Source organism: Pagrus major, chromosome 12 (genome assembly GCF_040436345.1).
Source record: "Pagrus major chromosome 12, Pma_NU_1.0".
NCBI classification, from domain to species: Eukaryota; Metazoa; Chordata; class Actinopteri; order Spariformes; family Sparidae; genus Pagrus; species Pagrus major.
The window spans coordinates 6,367,175-6,386,485 of record NC_133226.1 but is presented as its reverse complement, the minus strand read 5'-3'; the positions used below and the strand labels follow the sequence as shown (position 1 = coordinate 6,386,485).

At 39.7% G+C, this 19,311-nt stretch overlaps 1 protein-coding gene across 1 annotated transcript in view; it reads left to right on the top strand.

The window, feature by feature from the left end:
- The window catches only part of npr2 (natriuretic peptide receptor 2), a 69,445-nt gene extending 50,831 nt beyond the window's left edge, over positions 1–18,614 (top strand). Inside the window, exons 16-22 of the mRNA XM_073478557.1 lie at positions 7,539–7,685; positions 9,086–9,209; positions 12,464–12,532; positions 12,784–12,958; positions 14,383–14,481; positions 16,486–16,577; positions 18,026–18,614. Coding sequence (XP_073334658.1) covers positions 7,539–7,685; positions 9,086–9,209; positions 12,464–12,532; positions 12,784–12,958; positions 14,383–14,481; positions 16,486–16,577; positions 18,026–18,088 — 769 coding nt within the window. The 3' untranslated portion in view covers positions 18,089–18,614. The remainder of the gene's footprint in view (positions 1–7,538; positions 7,686–9,085; positions 9,210–12,463; positions 12,533–12,783; positions 12,959–14,382; positions 14,482–16,485; positions 16,578–18,025) is intronic.
- Positions 18,615–19,311: the final 697 nt, after the last annotated feature.

The following is a 19,311-nucleotide window of genomic DNA, read 5'->3' as shown; positions in this document are numbered from 1 at the left end:
AGCCAAGACAGACACACACACTCACTCTCTCCCACGCACAAACACACACACACACACACACACACACACACACACACACACACACACACACACACACACACACACACACACACACACACACACACACACTCATTGAGATATCTTTTTGTCTCTCTCTCACTGACAAACACAGAGATCCCTTTTTATACTTACTTTATATATACTTTATAGACTTTAATCTACTATCACTACTTCTACAGCTTACACTAGTACTACTTATGTTTATGCTACTACTACATATCTTATTACTTCTACTACTACATACAACAACTACTACTACTACTAAGTATTTTGTAGTAAATTAATACTGTGTAATATCCATTGCTGGCAACTCATTAAGCCATCATTTTGTCCCCTCCCCCCCCTCTCTCTCTCACTAACACACACAGCATGTGGCCTATGAGCCTCAGTCATTGTCCAAGCCTGAAACTCCTTTTAAATATTAATGTTCCCCATCATCTAATATCCATGCCTGGCAAATCATCACACAAAGCTATCTCTGTTGGTAGTTACTGACTTATCAAGCATCAGGCACACGCAACATTTTTTGATAAATGTTCTAGTTAAATCATTAATCTTCATAGAGATGTCCCTGTTTATGTGTTGCAGGATTGTAATTAATTGTTCACTGCATTAAGCTATGAATGTCTGCTTAAAGGAGCAATTCATAAGATATGGCCAGATTCTTTTCATTTCACACACTGCTGATGTTTGACTCTCTCAGTTCTTGGCCACCTCATGCCTCTCCTGTCCATGCCTGCTGTGTCTTGTTGTCCCTGGAGTCATAATCCTGGTCAGAGTTGCTGTAAATCACATCTGTACTTTATCCCCTGTTTTCAAACAGACCTCTGTTGGTCTCAGAGGCTATACTCAGTCCCCAGTCTGGTGTCAAGCCCTGTTCACTGGAAGGCCAGTTGACTGAGCCCCATTGCCCTCAGTGACTGCCCCTGTCATCCCAGGTTGTGGTGTGGGCAGACTCCCATCAGCTAATCGGGCCACTTAGCTCCATGGTTAACTGAGCAACTTACTAATAGCAGCTGGTTGCCATAGCCAAAGAAAGTGGCACTGAAGTAAAGTTTCATAAAACGAAAATATTCACGTTAAGCTGGACACCACAGAGGCTCAGTGCATTCACCAAAGGAAAAAAATGAAGGCCTTAACTCAAAAGGATGACTTCATGTCTCACAATAATGAGCAAAGATTACATTACCACTAGAATTATGAAATCTTTCCCGTGAGATATTTTCTTGTAATTACGAGATAAGGAGGTCATTATTAAGATATAGGATCTACAATTTTTTTTTTCTTCAGAAAATGAGATGTGCCGCTTCAGGACACAACCACATGGATCGCCCGTTATGCCCTAAACACTGATATTCATATCTAAAAAAAAGAGTTTAATGGTCAAAAGCTCCAGTTAATCTTCTTCAAGTGTGGTTTGATTAACTAGATTTTGTTTTTGGAAACAAAACCTACTTAAAGACACCTGGAAGATTCCAATTTATTTTAACAGTGCAGCCATAATTAAACATGTTTAATATATTGGGTTTGATGACTTCACTTAGTCAAAGCACCACAGAGCGTCACTAAAATGATGAAGCAAGCAAATACAGATACACTATGTATGCTCTACGTGTGACAATGTCATATCTACGATTCCAAATATAATATGGGAAAAGATTATTTGTTTTAAAGCTCCAAAGGTATTAAAGTGTACAATAAGAGTTGAGGAGGTTAAGTAGAGTGCCTGAGTAAATACAGTTTCTAGCTGCCAGATGTTGTAATGCTCTGCCTGGCAGCCGCAGTCGACCTTCCTGTCCTGTGAGTTGTGACTTGGAGATCAAAACACGGGTCATGGCTCATTATGCTGAATGGCAACTTGGAAGCTTTCTGCTTCTAACATGGTCGTGTTGTGTGGTACCCAGCCCAACGTTAGATGGAATAATACCTGTGTATTACAGTGTGCGGCGGTTCTGCTGCTGCCTCTGGCTACAGAAGTGAATTATGGTCAAGTTCTGACTTTCACGTTTTCATTACCACTGGAAGTGTGTCATACATGGTCAGCCTATGTTGTGCTTTAATTGTATACCTCACAGTTATTGTGTTTGCATTCTTCAGTTTGCTTTGTGATATTGAGCTTTGACAGGAAGGTTTACCTTGTTTCTCTGATGAATAGGACACTACTGCTGTGCAGTCAATGGCCAGAGCAATCACGTTGACAATCTTTCATTCGCTGTAGCAGAGAGTGGCAATCACACTGAACAGGGGGTTAGCAGTGGAAATGGCTTTGCTGGAAGTGTGTTATTGAAAAGGAGAAAATCACTGAGGCTACCTTCACCTTGATGTTGTCCTCATCATCAACACTTTCTTCTGGCATCAGAAAGCTGGTGGGGAAACCACAAGCAGACCGATCACAGTTATTTGTCTCCACATGATACCTCCATTTTCATTGTAGCACGGACGTTTACTTACATTTATGAGGTTGTACACATACTACTGCATGGTAGCCATGCTGTAGCCTGTTAGCTCCTAAGTATAAATCCAGCTTTAGCCAAGTATGATCACAGGTATGTTCAACGTTATTATTCTTTATAATTTTCAAGGAGAACTTGCTGTTGATTCTGAGGGCTCTTTACAATCAGCACAAGTCATAAGTTAATTCTTTTGTAGTTCTGTGTAGCTAAAGTGCACTACCATCACCTTTTGTGAGCATGGTCCAGCCTTATTGGTGAGTTCAAGGCTGTTCAGATGTCAGAGATTTGATGCCCTTGTTGTGAAATCCAAAGCGGCATGTCTTTGTGCAGTCCTATAGCGTACAGTGACTGCCGAGCCTTGAACCTTGAGGACGAACAATATCCACACAGGGAGGTGGCGAGAAGGATGGAGGATACTGCAGAGTGTCATTTTTGGCATTAAAGGTTGCTGCTTTTGGTTGTCTCATGGATACCAGAACATCTTAACTGCTTAATAACTGCTCAGAAGAAATGAAAGGAACCCACGTCCAAAAGCTAAAATCCTTTAAAGATATAAAATGTAACATTTCGGCATTAAAATGTCTAAAAACTGGACCGTAACCGTAACCCTTACATTTAGTTGAGTTGTGTACTTACATTACCCTAAATGTTTCCAACAATGTTCAAACTTAGAAAATTTTGATGAATGATTTTATTCAAGCTAATGGTATGTTTCATTTAGTCGCTTGCTGCTATAATGTCTGAGGAAATGTCACATGATACATCAGAGAATGAGAAAGGAAGTTGGCGAATGTGACTTAACATAACATGAAAAACACTTCAAAAAATGACCTCATCCGTGAACATTTCTTGCAGAGTCACGTAGATTGATTTGTGTGTTGATTTGGTGGAGTAGCAAACTAAAAACAGGTGGTTTGGGGATTCTATTAACAGATCTGTGAGCTTAGTGTGTGTCTCCTCTCAGCCTGACCTCTCCTCTGTGAGCTCTGATGAGTCCAGTGATGTATAGCTTTCCATTTGCAGCGGCTTGGAGTAGAGAGCTCTACATGATTGACGTCCTGAGAAGCACTCAAGGATGCTCTTGACAGCCGCATGCAGAACGTCTCCTCGTGTGTACGAAGCCCCTTGGCTCAGGGTCCTGTGCGTTAATGCACTGTTTGCCGGTTATTTTCATTAGGTAAATGTATGTTGTTGACATGACTTGATGGATGGGCTGTTATTTTTGGTGTGTGTGTGTGTGTGTGTGTGTGTGTGTGTGTGTGTGTGTGTGTGTGTGTGTGTGTGTGAGCTTGGGCTTGAAGGGCGCGGTAACAAGAGGGGTGTTGAGCAGTAAACGCTTCGATTTGACACAAACAGGGAGCTGACACTTTGGCTCGCCATGAATAGCTGACCTCTCCCCACACACATCAAGTCTCTCACTGTCTGCCATCACTGCTTATACTGCAAAAAAGATTTTTTCACTTTGTTCAGCATTGAAACGTTCCTTTCTTACATGTTTGTTCTTTTATTCTTATCTGTGTTTTGCTGAAACAACTGGCACACCAGTCCACAGATTTGGCGAGAATGTAACTTCCTAAAGCATGTTCAGCCTCTTTGTAAACAAGAAAGCACTCAGAGAGCGCTTTCCACCGCCAAGACTGCACAGCCATCTACATTTGTGTTTAAAATAGAAGAGAATGTTTTTAATTTTTAATCAGCGTCTGGATCCAGATCTGCTTCAAAATACACAGTGATAGACAAAATGCCGACTGGCTGATGACAGACATGATTTCCTGAAACTACATAAATCCTGTCTGACTCAGTACAAAGGAAACAGACTCATGAGATCTGACTTATTTAAATTGATCTAAATGTGTGCAGTTGTCCAAATTTCATAGCAAGTTTCCTGAAAATAACTTTACAATTCGGCACTAAGTACCGGGAAATAGGGTCAAAATTCATGACAGTTATTTGAGTTGCAGGGCTGTACAGAGTAGCTGAAATCTGACATTCAAATTTTAAACCATTCAAATCTATTCAGCAATAATGAAGAAAGATTGATAATTGATGAGTCTCATTCCTCGGTTGTCAAAAATGTACACTGGCTTAGACCGAGCAACCAGCCCGTCAGTATCTGACGACCTGGAAATGAACAGTCGGCTATCTTTCTCCAGTATCACTCTCTTTAACAGGGTGGTCTAGCAGCAATCCAACAGCACCATAAATCCCATTTATGTAACCTCAATAAACAAAAAAATCTGTTTTGGCTCTAATGCTTTTATATCAAATTAGTGGTTACAAATAAAAGAAATCACATTACTTACTTGCATTTGCTTCGTGACTGATTTAACCCAATTAATTACATTTGAGGATTTATTTTAGTGTGATGACATCATAAAACATGACCACAGGCATTCAAAGCTTCATTCAAAAACTTGTTCATCTCGTTGTATTGAGGTTTGGGTAGTTGATGAGATCCAGAGAGATTTTCTTATCCATCAGCTGCTCTATTCACACCCTCGTAATTAATTATGAATTACAGGAAACTTTTTATTTTTATGCTTGTCTGCAGACAAAACACACTTTTCCATGTACAGGTGACCTGCTGTTCACTGACTCAAAGATTCTCTTGGAATTAATCAACTAGAAGATTACCAATTGAAAACTGTAATTGTCTCTAATATATATACAATTAGTACCAAATTACATCAACCTTTTCAGTTCTTTATCATCAGAAATAACGTGTAACTGGCAGGCTTATCCAGAAATGTTATGTGCAATATCTTGGTTGTTGTTGTTTGTTGGAGGATTAATGAAAAGGTCAGCGTTCTTTCGGACAGCCAGAGGTCACGGCTGCAGATGTCGCCCAGTGACGTTGGTATCTTTATTTTGATTGGGCTGAAGTTACTCCAATATTTTTTTTAATTGATGCTGTTGGTCAATAGGTGTACAATTCAGGAGATTCATAACAGTGAAATTAGCTCCCGGATCTTTGTCCTCTGTGTAGTTTCTGTTGTCGTCATGGTTACATGGCACACCATGGTGGCAAAAAAGTTTGAGCGTTGTCAACAAACCTTGAGATGCACGAGCAGCAGCTTTCCCCATCTCCCCTGATGGCTGACCTTGATTTCATAGCTAGTAACTGCTCATGCTCTTTATAATTGTAAGCTCAAACAAAAAGTGCTTTGTAAGTGGATAAATGCTATTGATAACAAAAATGACTCAGTTGTTCCCATGGTTTTTGGCCTTCTATCAACAGATAAGTGAATGGTAGAGGTAACAAATGAGCTATCTGATGCTTTTGAAAGACTTTCTTTCACTTTCATTAAGAAGAATGAGGTTTTAGAGTACGAAGAATTAAATCACAAGCTGAAATAATTTCTCTGGCTTCTCATCTCTTTAGCATCGCGCTCACCATAGAGACAGTTCTCAGCTGAAACTGTTACTATTAGTTTGGATGAATGGTGGGAAAATATGGATGTCTGTGATTCCCCGTGCAGTAAACAGTGCATAGCCTGTGTGATTGCATTCAGTGCGTTGATACTCATCACTGTCTTTCATGTCTCCCTCTGATGTTTTGTTCTTTAAACTTAAACAACATGTGGGTGTGTGTAGGATCTGTGACCCACAAGAAACGTGGCAGGATGCCAGGCATTGATGCTTTTAGCCGCCACGGTGGTGTGGATGACTCACCGTCTTGCTCCGTTGGAGTAAATGCGTGTACATGCTTGCGTGTGTGTGTGTGTGTGTGTGTGTGTGTGTGCGTAAGCATATGAATGTTGAAATCTCCCGAGACACACATATTATACAACACATGTATTATATAATTAAATGTGAAATGCTACAATCACAGCAGTAGCGACGTAAATAGAGACCTTTCACAGAATGTTTGGAGTGTCTGTTTTTCCTCCATGTTGGACGGTAACAACAGCTGCTGTGTGGTCAGTATATGACAGATACTGTAAACAAACAAATAGTATGCATAATAAACCATTGCAGTTATACGCATTTATGACGTTTTTCCTGTTTTACCAGTGCACAGAAAGAGTTGCTGATGGTCACATTTGGACAGAAAGCTGTGGCACTCAAAGACTCTGAGGCCTTTGAGTGATATGAAGCTCATTTAGACCAGCTAAAGAAAATAATTGATGAACTGTCAGTAGTCGAGTTGCCTTGTGGGTAATGTAGGCACCAGACGATATCTTAAGATTTTTTACAGTGCTATTGTTTTGCAATGCTAAATTGCTGAAGAAGTCTTTTAATGGATGATTTCTGTTTATTCCAACCTGGATTTCATTTTCTTAATTTTCTTTACTTCGTCAAAGTAATTATTGAGATCTGAGAACACAACTCTTTGCCATCACTGCAACAAAACACTCAGTTTAACCAGATGATCACTTAATTTTAAAGGGTCTCTGTGCAGGAACTTCTGTGTTGTGCTGGAAGCCAGTATTTAATGTTAGCAGGCTCCATTTCTAAACTACTGTTAGCTACTGTTACTCACTGTTGAGGAGCGGAGAGAGGCACTGAGACGAGGCACTCGAGAGCGTACATAAAGTCCCATCCTTTGGTGAGGAAAATACGACCCCAGTCCTTCACAAAGAAATCCCCAGTCCAGCAGCATTAAACAACTTCAGCTAATCCTCTCATTGTTTACGTCATGTCACAATCCGCTCACATATGGCCAATAACAAAATGATTAATACATGCAAATGACTACAAATTGTTACATAGAGCCCTGTTAAGATTGAACTGATAGTGAGTGCACCAGAAATGTCCTTTTTTGCAAATAATTTTACTCTGTCGCCTTCATTTTTCTGTTTCACATAAGCTTTACTAACTTGGAGGAAACATGTTTGATCTTCTGACTGCTTGTGCTTCCTGCTGAGTCATACTTGCTTCGAATAATGTTGCAGCATTCCTAGATCTCAGCTATTGACTTGACTGCAGCCAGGATGATGCTGTAAATACTGACGACTTGAGCTTTCACTGACAAGTGCTTTGTGTGGAAATTACCCGATACTTCTCTGTTTGTGTTTTCTATAGGGAGGGCAGCACCAGCATCCTTAACAACCTGCTGTCCAGGATGGAGCAGTATGCCAATAACCTGGAGAACCTGGTGGAGGAGCGAACACAAGCCTACCTGGAGGAGAAAAGAAAAGCTGAAAACCTCCTCTATCAAATTTTACCGCAGTAAGAAAAAAATACAATCGTATTCTCACTTTTGTCCTCCCACCCAACAGCTTGAAACTCCAATTAGCCAAGCAAATAGACTAAGTGTTACCAAGCGTGGCTCCCTGACAGTTTGTGTTAAATCCCTGTATTAATTAAAGACTCGAAATTCCTCCGAAAGCCACAATTTATTAACAGATACACATTTCCCCGTGGTGCGATCTCACCGTAGATGAAAGGGAACAGAGAGAGCTGACAGGCAAACTGCTCATTAAGGCCCAACAGACAGAGAGACATGATAGTGAGTTGAGGCGTTTGGATAATGCCGCAGTAGCAAATACCATCGCTCTCACCCATTTATCCTTTTTTCCTGCTGAGGAATCTTCCCCCCTTCAAAGCTGTCTACACAGACAGAGAGGAGCCTGAGAAAGGACAGATATCACTTCTTACTCGCTGACTTCTGCCACAGTTTTTTTGCCTTTGGTATTATTTGATTATTTGATTAGAGAAGAGAAAATTAACATGAGCAGAATTAGAAAAGATAAACTGACATCCAGTTATAATTGAACCTGCCAGGCGTTCTGTAGTTGTGTTTTAGAAAGACGTTTCTTTGAGGATTTTTAGTTAAGCTAACCACAGGGTCACCAGTCACCGCCCAATCCGGCATTGAAATCTGACTGCTATTGATCAAATCTCATTTCAGTGGCTGGGAAGCAACCAACCCAGTCACCATAATCAATGTTGGCAATATATGTTTCTGCAATCCACGGATATGTTATTGTCCCGACATCTCGTCAAAAATATCCAGTTTAGTCGCTACAAAGACAACTGGAAAATGTCCCAACATTGCCCTAAAAAGATCCAGTGGTTTCACACACTCAACACAAATGTTGAAACGCCATGGACCCTCGTTACACATATCCTGTGGTTTCATGCTTTCAAAAGGGGAAACACCATTTTCAGTGGACTGCAGCCGTCAGCTGTCAAGCCACCACCCTCCCCTCCAACATATACAAGTAACGTGATATGACACGTATTGTAGAAATGTCAATATGGTATCCATGTCCGTGGTTTGCACAAATGTAAAATGCGAACATGTTATTCTGGTGACTGTGCTGGGAGCAGCCTGGGCTTTAGTGTGATGTCAAAGGACCCCTCAACTTATTCGATTGGTCGATGAATCGTTCTACCTCCTGAGTCACAGCCGCCCCCGTTAACCTGACGAAGCGATGTGAACAAAACACCCTCTTCAGCCTGCGTCAGCTCGTCTGACCTTATTTTCTAAACATCTTTAGTCATTCAAGTATTCTCCTCTGATCTTCCCTTGCTTTTACATTTTTCTAAAGTTATGATTAAGAGGCACAAACATTTTGACCTCACACCTCTCTCTCTCTCTCTCTCTCTCTCTCTCTCTCATGCAGTTCAGTAGCAGAGCAGCTAAAACGAGGGGAGACGGTGCAGGCAGAAGCATTCGACAGCGTCACCATTTACTTCAGTGACATTGTGGGCTTCACGTCCATGTCTGCAGAGAGTACACCGCTACAGGTACACAGCAATCAATATGTCACTGCAATCCTCCGATGAATGACTCCCACTCTGCATCCCAGTGTTTCTGTCCTAGAACTTTGTGTTCCTCGGTGAAATGTTTTCGAGGTAATAAGTTCCCCTTTCCTGACTTTCCTTCACATCTACCAGGCTCATCTCAAAGCTTTTAAAAATCACAGTTCGTGATCGTATCACAGTGAATCCTCACTCTCTATTTATGCATAAAAGTGCTCACCAGTATCAGGTCTCTACCTACAGTGTGTCTCATAGTTCCCACAGTGTGTGTTCCCACACACGGGCCGCAACTCAAAATAGTACAGTTGTTAGATGGGAGAGTGTGTTGACGCAGAGTTGAGTCACATTATGCGACCACATATCTCCCTCTCACTTGAATACCAAAGGGAGGTTTCTCAACCAAATACATTATTATAATGTCACATCGAGGCTGAGGGTCTGAAGTGTTGATGGACAATCTGACACCTTCAGATGGAATGAGATCACCACAAGGACAGACGCTTGCTCTCCTCACCTTCTCATCCCTTTTCTCAAGTTGTGGGAAAGAACCAGTTAAGCCTCTCGACAACAAAATACCACATAAAAAATCTAATCCAGCACTGCAGCGCGAGTAAACAAGATAACTGTTTACATGCCGCTCACTCTGAATGATGCCATTATCCCTCAAGGGCGTATGGTTTCAGAAGTGGGGCGGGAACATCAAGGGTCTAAAAACTATAGGAATTCTGTTTCCAGCATTTATATACATTTATAGCAATCTTTTTAATAATACAGTACAACACAACTTGTTATGATCCTGTTATAATAAAGGCAGACACAGACATTTTTTAACCTATCTGAGTAGCCTGCTGTATATGGTAATGTATACAGTACCATAACAGAAGACAATAGTACCAAGTTTGCCATATACCCCAACAAAAGAGCATAAAATTTGTTTCTAATCACTTAGAGGTATTTCAAGCACGAGTGCACATAATTGAAGCAAGCTCGCAACCATAAAGTTAAAGTAGTTTGTTAAGAGTGAATTATCAATTTGTGTCAGGTATATTATACTGTAAGTACTGTAGTAGTAGATCACTGCTCATGTGTAACAGAAAGATGGCTGATTCGCTGCCTGCTAAAGAGAGGGAAATCACCACTAACATCGCACGTCACAAGACATCTCACATGACTGCTCAATAATGAAGTTATTACAAAATAAAACATAAAAGGTTTCAGATTTATTTCTTACAGTCATCGTTTATATTTTATAAGATCACTTTAAAACATTTTCATTTATGCAAGAAATTATTTATTGAACCCAAAAACATTCAGTTTATTGTCATAGAGGAGTAAAGAAGAAGCTTAAGAAGCTGAATTCAGAGAGTTTAGCCTTTTATTTTTTCTTGAAAATTACTCAGATTGATTAATCAGTAATTAAATAGTTGGCTATTAAGTGCACTATCCTTTTCTGCCTTCTCTTTGGTTGAGGCCCAATTGTAGCATCTTTGAAGCAAAATATTAACTGTAAATTACAATGTAGATTAAATATTAGTTTTATTTATTTTTCACCCCAAAAAAGCATCAAAGGGACGCAACAGCCCCCAACAGTAGACACTGCTGGGGGATGTTGCCTCCTTTAGATGCTTTCCCCAGTGGATATTTACACCCTTGGTTCCACTGTCAGCCAGTCAGTTAATCAAACACTTCACCGTGTGCTGACCTGTAATGGTCCTGGCCCTCCTCGTGCTCTCTAACAGCCATTCTGAAAAGGTTGTAGTGCATTAGTGAGATGCATCACTCCTCTACATACTGTACAGTGCTGCTTGTGAAGGATGTCACTGGCATCCTGAGCCAAGAGTTAGAGGGTTTATTTACCCTTGAAAGATTTCCACTTAAATGTAGATTGTATATTATAAACTGTATAGGAGTGTAAGATATTTATATGAGACAATGGCCAGACTTGAACATGCCTGTTAGCCCTCAAGGATACACACAGTGTGTTTTGTTGAGTGCTTATATAAATCATCATTGTATAATCGCAAACAGTTGACAAATGATAAATGTTTCGCAATTTACCATAATAGAAAATACAGTACAGGCCTGTTCTAACACTGGTGATATAAACAGACCTTTAATAGCATCACAAAACATGTGTTATGTAAAGGTTGTTGTTGTTGATGGGCACTATACTTAAAGACCTGTCAGTGACTTGAGTTACAGCAGGTTCTGATCATATGTTTTGGGTTTGGTGACAGAGCAGCTTTTTGGTCCACATTTGAGCTACAGACTGTGTCTTTAAAAGTTCAGCATGGACAAAATAGTTTTAAACTTGTTTTCACTTTTATCTGGTAACAACACTGTGCTTATGGCCTGTTTAGGCACAAAAACCACTTAATTTGGGTTAGGACAAGATCGTATTTTGGCTCATCTGGTTCTGTCACACACCTGACATCTCATTAAAAACATGCTGCGGTTTGACGCTTGCAAATGCTGAAACACTGTCTTGAACGGTGGTCTCTGCAGGAGAGCTGTCTCGCTCAACTATGACGCCACCACATTCATGTCCACCTCCTCAACATTACAGTCAGCTCATTTGATGTAATGTGTGCTCGATGTGACACAGATTGTAGAAATGTTGATATAATACTAATGACACATTCAATTTGAATCTTTGCTGACTGTCGATAAATCTCTAGTCGCTACAGACTCCAAAAGTTGCTCACTGCGGGTTTACGTTTCTAACGATTCAGATCCTCGTCATTTACCTAACATTGCTCAATTCAACAGTACAGCACAAAATGTCCTGAGGAGGTGCAGAGCCAGCTGCGTTTTATTTTCTGTTTAAAGATGACGTCTAAAAAAAACTTTGTCTTTGAATAAACAGCCAACCTCTGACATTACTGCTAAATCATAACTATTATGCCCCACACTTTGTTAAATTCAATACAGATTGTTTTTTATCTTCCATCTGTGGATTTGATTTATGATCCTGTAAATGTGTTTGTCAATGAGCCTCAGCAGGCAATCGTCCAGTGACAGACGAAACAGAGATAATGTGGGAGAGTGTGAGGTTTTGTAGACGTGCTGGCTTCCCAATTTGTCAGCTTTGAACAAAAGAAAAACAGTGTCATGTTTTAGATTTAAATATCTGTTGACACATAGCTGACACACAGACTTGTAGCTAAACATTTTCAGTACTTATCTCTCTTGTTGCTTTACAGAAGTTATATAATTTAAACCTGTGTGTGTCTCTACAGGTTGTCACTTTGCTCAATGATCTGTACACCTGTTTTGATGCCATCATTGATAACTTTGATGTATACAAGGTAAGTCAGGATGCTCAGTGTGGATAATTACAATTGTAGATTTTAATGCAAAAATGTGCATGTTTGTTTTATAATCTTAAAGGAACAGTTCACTCTAAAATCAAAATTACATATTTATCTTCTTACCTGTAGTACTTTTTATCCATCAAGATTGTTTTGGTGTGAGATGCTGAGTTTTGGAGATATCAGCCATATAGATGTCTGCCTTCTCTCCATAATGGAACTATATGGCACTCTGCTTTGTCCCTCAGGTGGAGACCATCGGTGACGCCTACATGGTGGTGTCAGGGCTGCCGGTGCGGAACGGAAAGCTGCATGCCAGAGAGATCGCCGGGATGTCGCTGGCATTGTTAGAGCAGGTCAAAACGTTCAAGATCCGACACAGACCCAACGACCAGCTGAGACTCAGGATAGGTATACACACAGGTGAGTCCGAACCCTCAGCAAGATCTGCACAGAGGCTACCTGGAGCCACATTCAGTCTCTCATAATGGCCACCCTGCAGAGGTGTCCTCGAGCAAAACACTGATGAGTGGACACAATCATATATTTTCTTGTAGATGCAGGGAATTTTCCTGCTCAATGAGTCTCAAGAATAGCTTGATAATGTTAAAGTGTTTCTCCTGCGGTCAAAAGCTGCAGTTGCTAGGAGCAGCTAACTAAACATTTTTCTCAACATCTCAAAAAAGATTAAAATTCTAACTTTTGTACAGTGAGTCCACTTACAACAAGGAGCACAGCCGCATCGATCTCATCCTGGCCTGTTCTCATTTTTAAGGCCATTTTCCTGCTGCTATTTCTTTTTATTGATTCAGATATTTTTCTCACTGTGGCACACAAAGACTTTCCCATACTTAATTCTGCCTTGTGTCTATCAACAATTGATTGGCTTCTGGAGGGAGAACAGCCGGTAATGAGCACAACACCAGACCATTCTGAATTGTCGAACAAATCCCGAGCTGCGGGCATTGATTTGGAGGTCTGAACCAGGCAGCTTGAATATTGTTGTTATGAAAACTTATTCAGTTCGAGTTTCCATCACAAGTGAATACAGATAGCTGTCTGAGTTTGTCATTTTTAGAAATATTGTTCAGAGCAGCAGGATTTCCAGTGCATGATGTCTTTCTGTCCCCTCTAAAATGGTTGTGTCCTCATCTAAAATAGGTTATAACAAAATTACTGGGCTGCATCTGAATATAATGAAAACTGAGTATATATTTATGAGGGGGGTCAAAATATTAGAAACACCTCCCAGTGTAATCACCGCAAACAACAGCCTCTAAAATGCCCATGAAGTTAAATCAACACCTCTGTAAAAAACAACCAAAATAAGCAAAACAATAAAACCGACAGTAGGATTTGTTGCAGGACTGTTGTATTAGCCTGTATTAGTTGAGCTAGTTATATAATTTTATAAGCTGGCAACTGAGCGCACATCACGTGTAGGGCACTTGTGATTTGTTACTTCCCACCTCTGGATACCAATGCACTGACTGGACATAAACACTCCGTATGTTTTATCTCGATCTGTCTGCAGCATTTAGTCTGATGTAATTTACAAGAGGCCCCTGACACAGTATTTAGTCTGTATCGGCTCATGGCGGCACTGTTTATGTTCTTATTCAGACACTTGACACGTAACAGAAATGGACCAGCGTGCGTAGGCTGGTACTTAGCATTGTCCGGGTAATTTAAAGCACAAATTTAATTCACTCACACCTCTGTCGTCACATTTAAAAAACAGTTTCCCTGCTGTGCTTTGTGTGATAATGACTGCAGCTCCCAGCGTGACACACATGATTGTTTCTTCTGCTGTAAAATGTGACTATATTTAACTTGTGTTTTTACAGGTCCAGTCTGTGCCGGCGTGGTCGGGTTGAAAATGCCCAGATACTGTTTGTTTGGAGATACTGTCAACACGGCATCTCGAATGGAGTCCAACGGAGAGGGTGAGTTTCACTGTCACTTGTTTTTGTTCTGTTTTTTATACTCTGGTTACTGCTGGATGTTAAATCACAAGACATTTCCACAGCGAGGGACATGTTTTATACCAACTTTTGTACTGGTCACAGTGTCCTCATTTTTCAGTTTTTCATCGTTGAAAAGAACTTCTTTAGTCCTTGAGACTGTCATTACTCTGCTGTGTATTATATACAGTATATCTGTCATTCAGGTCTGCCAAATTGTAATTCTACTTCTGTGTCCTACTACAAGGATACGTCCTTTGTTGCTCTTTCTGAAGTTTCTTCTTCTTTTCACTTACAGTTTTTATTCTTGTTGAGCTAAGAGTTTTTTTTCTTGTGTGAATAGACCATGTACCAAATGACAATCCACATTAGGGCTCATAATAACTTCAGCTGCAGGGGAGACACTCTTCTTTCAGTGATGGTGCACAGGGTTTATACCTAGGGCAAGTAAAGTTATTCCTGCTTCTTTCTGTCTGACTTCCTTAACATGTCTGTGGCCCTCAGCCCTAAAGCCCATCCCGAAACAGCTGGGCACAGTAGTTTAACAAACATTACGCATCTGGACTAAATAATGAATTTGTTGGGATTATTTTTTAGATGCGGATAAACAGTGATTTGGTGCTCTAGTAAATATTTCCAGCAGCATGATGGTATATTTGGGATGAGGTCAAAATAAATTACAGGTACAATTTAATTTTACACGAGTTCAATGTAAAGACTCACATTTAATGCAAAGTTTTGCTATCAGGTTGTGTCAATGTGAATAAATGCAATAACCTGGTCTGATTAAATTAAATGAATACAGACTTAAACATAAACCTGATGTTTTCAATTATTACACATAAAGTTATGGGGAACTTTTATGTAAACCTTATGTGCCTCAAGTGATACGTAAAGGAAATGCATTTCAAACGGGTTATTCTGGCTTCAGTTATAAATTACACATCTTGTTATTTAATGTATTCACATTGACTCAACACGACAGAAAAGCTTTGCCTTAAATGTGACTCTTTACACTGCACTTAAGTGATAGGATTAAATGTAATTAACATACATACAGTCAATGTTTAAGGCAATGAAGAAACTGCAACAGTGTGGCTCATTGATTTGTGTTTTAAATTGTTTTTAGACAAAAAAAAATAATTTCAGTGTTGGTTTTGGTCTAACTTTTTTGATTTATTGTAATGGTGACACTGTTTTATTGGGAATGAGAGATTATTACTATGATTAACTGTGTGTGTAGATATTTGTTGATTATACTTTTTTAATATGGACAACAGGAAGAGTAGTTGCTACCAAATGTAATCCTAATTAATGAGATCCCACTAAACAGTACACATTTAAACAGTTAATTGAATCTCTTACTTGAACGTGATTTAATCTCTATCTTTACTGAAAAGTTGTTTTTTTTTACCTTTGCTAAAGTAGGTGTTAATGAGTATCTGCTAATGTTGTTGGATAAAATATGATTTCAGAGCTGAATATGAGACGTATTGACCTGCTGAGTCCAAATCTTCCTACACTGACATTTCTTTCCTTAACTGGCAGTGACAGGAACTAGTGTTATGAAACTGTGGTTGGATATTTTGTGAGCGTATCATCAAATGTATTGATTAAGTACTGAGCCGCTTCCTGTATTGTGCCTCCGCTGGTAAATAATTGATTGCACTTACAGCTAAGGGCCCTTAGCCAGCAATAAACTGAGCAGCCTGAAGCTTCACAGGCAGGAATCACGTCTCACATCTCTGCACTGTGTGCATTAATCGGACAAAACAATACAGTTTTTCATCAGTGTTAGCATTTCAGCCGCTGGCGTCTGATGGGACCGAATGCATCGGCTCATCTCACACACAGTTTCCTGCTCTGCTGTGCGTCCTGCAGCCGGAGATAAAAGCAGCGTAGTGGAAATTCAAATATTGTTAGGGTTGTCATTCAAGACGTGAAAATGCTCAGTCTGATCTTTTGTGCTCTCGGTGTGTTTTGCAGCCTTAAAGATCCACGTATCCTCGGCCACCAAAGAAGTGCTGGATGAGTTTGGCTACTTTGATCTCCAGTTACGAGGAGACGTAGAAATGAAGGTAAGAACACTCCCGTTGCTTTTTCAAAATAGACCAAGTTTTAGCAGTAAAAATAGAGCAAGCATTGCACTTAACAATTGTGTTTGTGACTGCTGAGTAAAATTTGCTCACAGTACAAAAAAAAACGTGTCTGTACAACTCATTTGGATTCAGATTCAGACTTGGAGACGGAAAATTCTGCAGACAGGGTGAACTATTGACATTGGTTTCTGTTATTATTCAGGAAATTTAGGGAACTGTTCATTAAACTATTTTAGTTTAAGACTTAATACAAGACAATCATTTCTTAATTGTTTTGTCTATAAAACCAGGACTGCTGCCACCACTGAGGACACTTTGGTTCTGTCCTCAGTATTTGTTAGTGTTTCTGAGAATCTGGGTATTTTAACAACCTTAGTGGGTAACATCATGCAAATACAGAACTTAGTTAATTTTGAGTAGTAGTTAAATGGTTAGAAGCAAATGAGATCATCAGTGAGAAGATTGGCTATTTTTAAATAGTTTTTCTTAATGCCTGTCACCGGGTCAGATTCTCCACACAGTCATAATGTTACCAGGGAATGTTGTATAACTTGAATAACTTTAGCTTTCTCAACAAAATTAATATTACAGAACAACCAAATATGTTAGCTGTAGGATCACAGGTTTAGCTGTGATCCTACAGGTTGACTACTGTATGTTTCACTATCGTCATATTACAGTTATTAATCTGACATAGCCACAATAAGATACATTACTTCATCACAGCGCATCCTGCAAACAGCTGTTTAAAAAAGAGAAATAGTAAAAGAAAAAAAAATAGCTCCTTCCTTTCCCTGCTTCCTGAACAAATGCGAGTGCTAGTCAGATAAAGATCTTTGCCACAGGGGGCGGTGGTGCTCATACCATATTTGTCCATAGGGGCCGCCAGAATCAAGACAAAACGAATGTTCTTCATAGCTGCTTTAAGTTGAATTAGTTTAATTAAAACGAAATTGGGCATTTAATGTTTCTAACATTTACATCAGCATGGAGAATTCTTTAAAGGGGGGCTGTGGGGTTGGACTTTGTTAACTTTGTCAGGCTCTGGCCTTGTACCAAATAAAAAAAAATAAATAAAAAAAAGATTTAAGTGCTATGACAACTCAGAGCCCAAGGTGATGTCTTCAAATAGGTTGTTTTGTCCAACCAATGGTCAAAACCCAAAGATATTAAATTCACATCCTCACACTTGATAAGCTGGAACCAGCGAATGTTGGTATTTTGTTGGCATTTTGAAATGACAATGCTTAATTTTCCTGTGATTACATACAGTATAATGCTTTGTTTGTGGAGAAAGGTGGAGGTGGAGGCTGAGCTGCAGTCACCATCAGGGTCACCCTTAAGTGAAGGGCAGCCTAGTAGAGGATATCAACCCCACCCCCCGCTACATCTCCATTGATGAACCTATTGATTTCTGTGTTTTTCAGGGCAAAGGCAAAATGAGAACGTATTGGCTTCTTGGGGAGAAGACTGATGTGTATGTTATCTGAGAGGCCTGCTGATTATGTGGCAGCAGCAGTGGAGACGACAGCAGGAGCTCCAGTGGCCGAGCCACTACTTTATTTGTTCTAGAATAAGTCCTTATTGGTGATTTCCGTGCAGAGGAAAGGAGAACGACACCATATGACAAAAACAGAGGGAATTCCAGGTATATTTATTACCTGTATACTGTAACTGCAAAAAAAAAGAATAGAAAAAAAAAAATAGAAAAAATATTGTAAAAGTTGTTTTGTATGAAAAACCTTTCTGTCCTGAGAGTGAGTACTTTTCACTGATAAATTCTTATTTTTTGTGCTTTCTATATTAAGATTTGTATAATGTGTTTGGAAGTCAATGATGTATTAATATTTCCTTGAAACATCCATTGAAGTTTGGAGGCACAGCGTTACAAATGATGTCACTGCAGGGGTTCATCAGCCGTGTTACACAGTACAAGATAATATGTATATATGTATATCCAAGATACTGTAAGATATTTTGTTCAATAAACTGAGTGAAACACTCTTTTTCCATTTATGGACTGGGCTGTATTTTTGTGCTTTCGCTCTATGGACTGTGGTTAGTTATTGATGTTTTGTATCCACAAAGGATGTAACACGAGAACGACACAGAACAGCCTAATGAGTCTGTTCTTTATGCATTTACTTCAAATTCATCTCCTCACTGTTCATGTGAACTCTCTGAACATATCTGGGCCACATCCTCCCGACAATACTCACCCAAATGTTTTTAGTTTAACCCAGAAAGAATTTATAAATGACCTTGTGCTCTCCCCCTGAAATATTGGATGTCCCGCTAGAATTGCACATTTAAAAAAGGCAGGAAGAGCTCAGAGTGCTAATGCAAAAGTGTAGGAGCTGGTTCAGCTGAGGGGCAGTCTATCCGATACAACCTTTTGGGAACACCAGCTGAAATTAAGCTGCAACTTGAAGATGTTATTGTTCTGTTTATATCTTCTATTAAATGTCAGTTCTGCACTTATCTATAACAGCCAGAAAAAGAGAGAGTCAGAGGAAGAAAATCCCACACACTGTCCTCTTTACTTGCAATCAGGATAAATGTAATAACCACACTTTGGTAGACAGATCTTCATTGGGTTGTTTTATAAATTGTAAACATAAAGTAAACCGATGAAAGTCTTTTTTTTGTGGTCCCAAGTGAGGAGGACAGTGTGCGGGAGCTTTTTGCTCTGATTTTGTCGACCCTTAGTCTT